We start from the raw sequence: 8305 nt of genomic DNA on the forward strand, positions 1-8305 counted from the left end.
TCACCGAACAGAATGAAGGTGACTACGGGACACAACGCATTTATGACAACGGCGAACAACAACACATTAACGACCAACAACAGTACCATCAGCTCCATGAGGTCTTCAACAAATGCAAGCAGCACGATGAATTCTCAGAAAGGACTCGGATCAACACTGAAAAGTGTCAATTCTTCAAAACAGGTTTTTACCTTTTTTTAAAGAACTTTCCATTACTTCATCAGAGTGATGGCTGAATGTGTGTTAGTAGATAGCCGGAAGGATGAATATTTCGTTAATATTTTAAACTATTTGTTTAGTTGTTAACAAATAAAAATACTGATAATTATAATTAATAATAATAATCTTCAACCACCGCTTTTTAAGTCACTAATTAGAATTATTATCTTTTCAGTCTATAGTTACAGAGGATGACGACGATGAAGAGGACGACAACGATGAAGACGATGATGAAGACGATGAAGACCTATCAGAATATAAAGGATTCGTTCAAACCATGGATTGAACAAAATCCACTGGAACCTCTTCCTTCAAATGCATTCCTGTGTGGAACAACATCAGCGATGCACACATTTGATAAATTAACTGCATTTTCCATGTAAATATTTTTCAACATGATATGACATTGAAAACTTCATTACAAAAACCAGTTCAAGTTTATAATTGTTGATCTATATATCCAATATTACGAAAGCCGAGTTTTTCTAAAGCAAATTATTCAATTTTTTGTTAAATGAATTATAAAGTTTTCTAAAATGAAAGTTTTAATGTTCTTACCTCAAAGTCTTCAAAAAATCAATTTTTTCATACTATACTAGTATTTTATTAATATAACGGTACAAGTTGGTATTATACTCTAAACATCGATCACCAACAATTAAATAACAGATGCACGAATGTACGTGGCATCTAAAAATTTATCCTAATTGAAAACTTAAAAAAATGAATATAAATGAAGCTGACGCAACAAGTTTCAAATGAAATTAATCACCATGTAGCTAGGAAGATCTTCAACGGAATAATCATTTACAAGTAGCAAAACAATGAAACGTTTGTTGAAAGAAAAAATGTTTAAAGAATTATTTGGAGGAAAAATAAAAAAAAACATTAGGACAGGTTTCGAGCAATTCAGAATTTTGTAATGTTGCATGCGAAGACTCAATAAAAGAAGTTTCTCAGTGCTATCCTAAAATGAAATAACATTCTAAATTTTGAGTAATAATCGCGAACCAAACGACGCCAAAGTAAAACGCCACTACAACTGAAAGAAACAACGACAAAATGAAACATGCCATCATCTACAGAGATCATCGGACCACTTCACTTAGGTCCCAACATGTTCTCTGGCTTGACCCACTGATTAAACTGCTCCTCAGTGAGGAATCCCAATTGCAGAGCTGCCTGCTTCAAGGTCAGTTCATTCTTGTGGGCGTGGTTTGCAATCTTGGCGCACTTGTCGTATCCGATGTGTGGGTTGAGGGCGGTGACGAGCATGAGCGAATCGTTCAGCAAACGAGAAATGCGCTCCTCGTTGGCTTTGATGCCCACCACACAATTCTTCGCGAACGATCGACAACAATCTGCAATCAGACGAATGGACCTCAACACGTTACTGACGATAACCGGTTTAAAGACACTCAGCTCAAAATGACCATTGCTGCCCGCCACAGTGACGGCAACGTGGTTGCCCATCACCTGACACGCCACCATGGTGACTGCCTCACATTGGGTCGGATTCACCTTACCTGCCATGAGGTTGATGATGATGTGTGAAGATGATGATGATGTGTGAGGGTGATGATAATGTGTGAGTGTGATGATGATGTCTGGCAATGCTTATTATAAGCAGTTTTTTTTATATGAAGTTAATCGTACAAACATGTTATAATGATAAACTTATAAAAATTAAAATGTAAAATTTCGGTGATCAAGTTCAAATTTATTTTACTCAATCAAACAAAATATGGTGATGATTTGGAAACCCGAGTAAAAAATAAATTCTGGTGTGCTGGCAAGCCACCATATACAAGTTGTTCAAAGCGTCAAACATTCTTAACAAAAATTTACCTCAATAAATACTACAACATCATTTTTTTAAATTATAACAAATTAACTCAAATTTAAAACAAAAGCAACAAAATACAAGATTCTCATGGAATAAAAATTGTACTTTTTTTCAATAAATATTTCTTTATGTTATTTTTAAACAACGTAATGTGAAGAAAAAATCAAGTTGTTCTAAAAATAACCTGGCATGATACTTGATCCAGGTTCATTTTCAGGCAGTTGCAGTTCTCCGAGACCACACCTTGGACCAGACCCAAGAAACCTGTAGTGTTTGTTGTTTCAATGCTATCTCTTCTAAATAGGTCTCACGAAAATTGAAGAACACAGCATAGTAAAAGCAATAACTATGATCTAATATTTGTAATTAGATCACTGGTTGATCTATCTGACTGTATAAATTTCAATAAAAATTTTGAAAACTTATTTAAAATGACACGATAATATTCAAACACAATAAACATGGATGAAAAAACAGCAACCTGACGATGCTCAACCAAAACAAACGCCAGGAAGAATGATGCAACGTACCTAATGTCGTTAGCAATCTTCATGAGACTGCAGGCAACCACATTTAGCACACCACTCACCTCCACCAGGGTGTCGTGGCAGGCCAGGGACTCAAACTTGTTGGGGGCCGTCACAAAAGGGATGCCTGATTAGTGGGATTGTAAATATTTGATGAGTTACAATGAAAGAAAGTTATTTGTAAATTCAACAACAAACATTTTTCATTTTAGGATAAACTTCAATGTAAATTCATGCATTTATTGCCCTAACAATCAATTGAATTCATTAAAATTATTTTAAAAACCATAATATAAAATAAAATTCAATATAAACAGTTCAAAGACGTATTATACTGTTTTCAAAATGTAAAATAACTCAGCTAATAAGCTTGTTTAATTGCTTCCACATTCACTCATCGATCCTCAACCTTCCTCCCATCCAGCTAACTCACCTGTAAGCTGAGCAATAGCCTCACTGACTCCTTCAGCGAATCCAATCCTCGTGTTCAGTCCAGTGCCCACAGCTGTTCCACCTATCAATCATGCACCAACATCGTCACTTCACAACTTTTAATGTTTATTAAGACAGCAACCAATCCACTGAAACCAATAATTCAGAAACGCCACTTGATAGCCAGTCAAAACTAATCAACTTGATCTCTAAATAGCCATAATAAGAACGAATCCTCCCACTCCCAGCCACCTCACAGACGACAAACAATTTTACTGGACTGACCGGCAGCAAGTTGGTACAATCTAGGAAGGAATGTTTTTATGCGATCCAGATCATTGGCGAGCTGTTGGACGTATCCACTGAACTCCTGGCCAAGTGTCAGAGGGGTGGCATCCTGATGGAAGGAGTGAATGAATATATTATAGATGAATGAAAAAATAATGGATACATAGATAAATGATTAAATTATGAGCCTCTGAAACATTACTCCATAAGACATGATGTTTGTGATGTATGCAAATGAAACAGGCAATCAAACAAACATCAGCACAAAGTAGCAGCATTCATTCACTTAAAAAAAACATGAACCTGTGTGTGGGTCCGGCCAATCTTAATGATATCCTTGAACTGGCATGCCTTCTGCTTAAGGGCATCATGCAGTTGCTGTATACCTGGCTCCAGTTGAGTTTTAATTGCTATGGCAACAGCAATGTGCATGGCTGATGGATATGTGTCGTTTGAACTCTGGAGTTTTAAACAAAATTTATTAATTTAAATTGATTCAATATATGATGAAAATGTCTGAAAGTATTTTCAAGATGGTTGTAACATAATCCCATTGCAACCTGACTCATATTGACATGGTCATTTGGATGCACTGGACATTTAGATCCTAACTTTCCACCAAGCATTTCAACGGCTCTGTTGGCAATGACTTCATTAACATTCATGTTCGTCTGAGTTCCGGAGCCAGTCTGCCAGATAACGAGTGGGAAGTGATCATCCAACTTTCCTTCAATCACCTGTTTAATAAATTCAAGTTTTATTATAAATAATTTTCTTATTTTGGAGAAACTTTTTCAAAAAAATTACTTTTAAAAATTTTATTTTTAGCAGATAACATAAATATTCAGATGATCAGAGCACTAGTACATAAATGGATCAAAAATAACTAATTTAACATTCAATAAAAATTGTAAAATCCAACATGTTAATGTGAATGGATTTTACAGCAAAATCAAAAAAGAAGGATAGAGAATTTTTATAGAAATAAATGAACCACCTCATCAGCTGCCTTAACAATGGTATTGGATATTTTTTCATCTAAGCCATACTTTTTATTGACAATTGCAGCTGCCTTCTTCAATATAGCCATGCCCTTGATAACCTCAATCTAGAAATTTATTTATACAATTAACATACAATATTATTACAAATGAATAAAAATATTTGAAAATTTTTAAAACGTTCAGTAAAAGCACCTGAAGTAGAAAATTCCATTTAATTTAATTAACACTTAAATTAAAAGTTTGGTAACCAGGTAACCTAATTAATTAATTTAAGTCTAATTTGATGATTGAGTTGCAAATGCAAATGTTGGAAAAATAAATTAAAATAAGCAGAAACCGGCATTGTTTCGTGGGGACCACCAATGTCAAAATTTTGCAGAGACCTGGCAGTATTGGATCCATAATATTTATTTGACGGAACCTTTATCTCCCCAATGCAATCGGATTCAGTGCGATATTCACCCTGAAGATGAAGTAGGAAAAAAAAAGAAATTAGAGAAATTTATCATTCATTTTTAATTTTTTAATTATTATTTGTTATTCTTAGTATTAATATTAAAAATTAATTATTCACACATAAAATTACAATTTACGTAGTTGTCCTTGAAAGAAAACGTTTAACAAAAATTATACCAAGTATTTAAACACCAACCGCCATAACAAATAATTTGCAATTTAGCAGAAATTCAGCAGCAATCTGGTCACAAACGAAGAGTGGGACACCGGTTAGTAACGGATCTATTAAGCGGGTGACCTTCAAATATCCGAACAGCTGATTGCATTTAAAAATTGATTGACATCTCATCTGTTGTGTGTGTTAAACAATGTTTTTCGTGTTGTTATTATAAATGTTGCGCACATTCTAGAATTGAAATACAGGTTAATCATTTTAATTAGTTTTATAATTTAATAATTATGTACGTATGTATAGTATATGCTTTAATCAATATTTCTCTTTTTTACTTTATTTCTTGACTGCTATTCTGGCTTGTAAATTTACAGATGACACATTTACACTGAGTAAGTGCAGTGCCTTTTCGACGTTCAAAAAGCCATTCAAGGTTGACAGTATTTCAACTTTAATGTTTCAAGTGTTTATGCTTGCAACCTGACGTTCTCCTATGTAGGAACCCGTGGAAATTGTTATATGGGTAAGGAGAACAAAGCAAAGAGTAATAATTCTAAATTTTATTAAAAACCAGTTTTTAAATATCTAAAATGACGCGACTTAAGGGTAAAACAACCTCAACAACTACAATCTCTAATCAGAAAACTAATTCATCTCAACATAACTCACCTGCATCATGTCCTACCGCCCTGACTAATTGTAAAAATTAAATTAAACATATTGGCAGATTAAAAATAGATTGATGGGCAGATGAACTGATGGTTGAAATGGATGCTTAGAGATAAAATGAATGAAACTTGGTAATTTATTGTATGAATTTATAATAAAACACATAGGGCATTCATTTGATGTTTTCTGCTATGATTGAAATAGATCAACGGGCAAACAACGATGCTATCAATATATAATAGTAATGTGTATACTGTAACGCGTGTTTGCAATTGGCGTTTAAATGTTTGATGCCAGTTCAATAACAAGCGTTTCATACTATACAAACAATTCAAAAATAATGCATCCTCGCCCTATAATTATTTTAATTTTGACACTATGTAGCAATATTTACTTTCTGCTATTCAAACTTGGTGATCAAACGACGTGTTTTGTTTCATAAACTGCATGCTGGCGTGTAGGCATCACACTAAATTAACTGCAAGTGAATAGAACTGCGTCTAACGGCGTTACATACGCTAATAATTTTTCTAAAAATTTAAATAAATGTCAAATTAGAATGTTCTAATAACATTGGCTGATGTAATTTTTTAATTGCAATAATTGGTATAATGAATTATAACTTCGAAATGAGAACATTAGTATTAATAAAAAACGTAAAGTTCAAAAAGTTTAAAAAATCGGATGCACTGGCATATTTTTCATCGATTGAAGACCAGGAAGTTTTTGTCGACAAGAATCTTCTTGCTAATAAAGACATTCAGACTGCTGGTTGTGAAGAAAAGAAAATCGGATGTGCAAAGGAAAATAAGTCAGTCAATTTTAAACTCAAAGTAAATTTGGCCGCCTCTTCAATTGAAGACGAGAATGACGACGATGACGGAGACGACGACGTAGACGACAACAATTTTGATGATATTTGCAACGAATCCAGTGCATATCCATGGAACAAGCTATCTGAAAACGGTTGTGAAGAAATGGAAGAAAATTCTAGATGGGATCACGTATCTTATCCATATTCAGGTAAATTTAATTGGAATTTAATGAATGACAAACTTGTTGAAAATTATCCTTACGAAGAAATCGATGTCATGGACGAGTTTAGGCCAAAAAAGCAGTACAAAAAACGCAACTGTTCGCTACCGTACACTGCCATCAACACTACTTTTGACGGCGTGAAAATTTTGAAAAAAGGAACTGTCATCTTGTTGATCAGTCGCCTAACACACAATTTTGACAGTTCAGTTGCTGTTATCCTAGCAAACGACAAAGACGGGGACGCTCTCATATTATCAGAAAATGCAACCAACGTTTTTGATGATTTTTCACAGGAGCCATGGTTTTATCCCATTCCCATATCACCATACCAAGCGACGTTATTTTTGAAAGACGTTGACTACAGAGGTTGTTTTTTAGTTTACAAAACTGGGGTGGACGCGATCGATTCGAAGGGATGCAAAATTGTGTGCTACTTGTCAGTCGTGCTATCGAAAGGTGAAGTGTTTCACTACGAAATCAAAGAACTGCCAACTGGTTGTTACGTCATTGAAGATGATGGAAAAATCTTCCTCGCTATTAAACAAATGATAAGTCATTATCAGAATGATAAAAGAAATTTGATCACCAGGTTGAGGAGACCGTTGAAAAGTGACTCCAACATTTTTCGTAGTTTTGATTCTAAAGACGAAATCAATCGAAAATTCATCATCTTAGCAGACAAACTAAAAAGCAACAACGTTTTGCAAGAAAAATATTATGGAGTCGTGGAAAATGATGTTAACCAGATTACCAAAGCAGAAATCAAGGTTTTAGTCGCAAAACACACACTACCAATTTTAGAAAATTTTGTCTATGAAGCGAGTTTATTGAAATCTATAAAGTACGAAAACATCACCGGTTTCATTGGTGTTAGTTTTTCGCAAGAACCTTTTTATATCTTAACTGAATATACGCATTACGGAAAGTTAAGAACCTGCCTGCTGAACAAAACTTTACCAAACCCGCAGATCGTATCAATTAAAACTATTTGCCTTCAGATAATAAATGCGGCAATTTACTTAGAACGGAGAAATTTTATAATTCACAGGAATATATCGACTTCTTCTCTTTACGTCACGGACAGTTTCGTAATTAAACTTGGTGATTTCGACAAGGCCCGCCTGACTAGGCAGGACACATTCACTGCAGAAGATGACGAACAGCTGGATGTAACATATGCCTCGCCAGAAGTGATGGAAAGGCTCAAGTACAGCACCAAATCCGACATTTGGTCGCTGGGATTGACACTTTGGGAAGTTTTTAGCGGTGGAGCTCTACCCCATCAAGAAAAATGTAACCAGGAAATAATCGCTTTTACAATGACCAGCCTCAAGTTGGACAGACCGAGCACATGCGACGAGTTGACTTACGAAATAATAAACAAATGTTGGGAGTTCGAGGCTGGCAAAAGAACCACGCTGGGAGTTTTAATGCGATATTTCAATAATTATTATGGAAATAACAATTTATCCAAGCGAGAACGTTCTTATTCAGGTCAAAATTACGGAAAAGTTAAACATGACATGCATAACTCGAAAAACTCAATGACAAACAATTACAATCCGTGGAGTACATTGAAACACAATGTTCAAATCACGCTGAGAAACACACTGGATAGACGTTTCACAATCGGTAGCATGCCAAATTTCTTAAC

General features: G+C 34.7%; 2 protein-coding genes across 2 annotated transcripts; one reads left to right on the forward strand and one right to left on the reverse strand.

The window, feature by feature from the left end:
* Positions 1-1320: 1320 nt before the first annotated feature.
* HELRODRAFT_161397 (hypothetical protein) lies at positions 1321-6062 on the reverse strand (the record flags this gene model as incomplete). The annotated part of the gene is made up of 11 exons (XM_009021320.1): positions 1321-1745; positions 2250-2329; positions 2596-2719; positions 3026-3106; positions 3310-3421; positions 3616-3771; positions 3873-4049; positions 4310-4420; positions 4654-4779; positions 4969-5121; positions 6024-6062. The coding sequence occupies 11 exons, from the start codon at positions 6060-6062 to the stop codon at positions 1321-1323; spliced, it is 1584 nt and encodes a 527-aa protein (XP_009019568.1).
* A 1386-nt stretch (positions 6063-7448) lies between these two features.
* HELRODRAFT_124430 (hypothetical protein) lies at positions 7449-8072 on the forward strand (the record flags this gene model as incomplete). The annotated part of the gene is made up of 1 exon (XM_009021321.1): positions 7449-8072. A coding segment is annotated over one exon (624 nt), but the record flags the coding sequence as incomplete, so codon positions are not given.
* Positions 8073-8305: the final 233 nt, after the last annotated feature.

Source organism: Helobdella robusta (genome assembly GCF_000326865.2).
Source record: "Helobdella robusta unplaced genomic scaffold HELROscaffold_3, whole genome shotgun sequence".
Classification (NCBI taxonomy): domain Eukaryota; kingdom Metazoa; phylum Annelida; class Clitellata; order Rhynchobdellida; family Glossiphoniidae; genus Helobdella; species Helobdella robusta.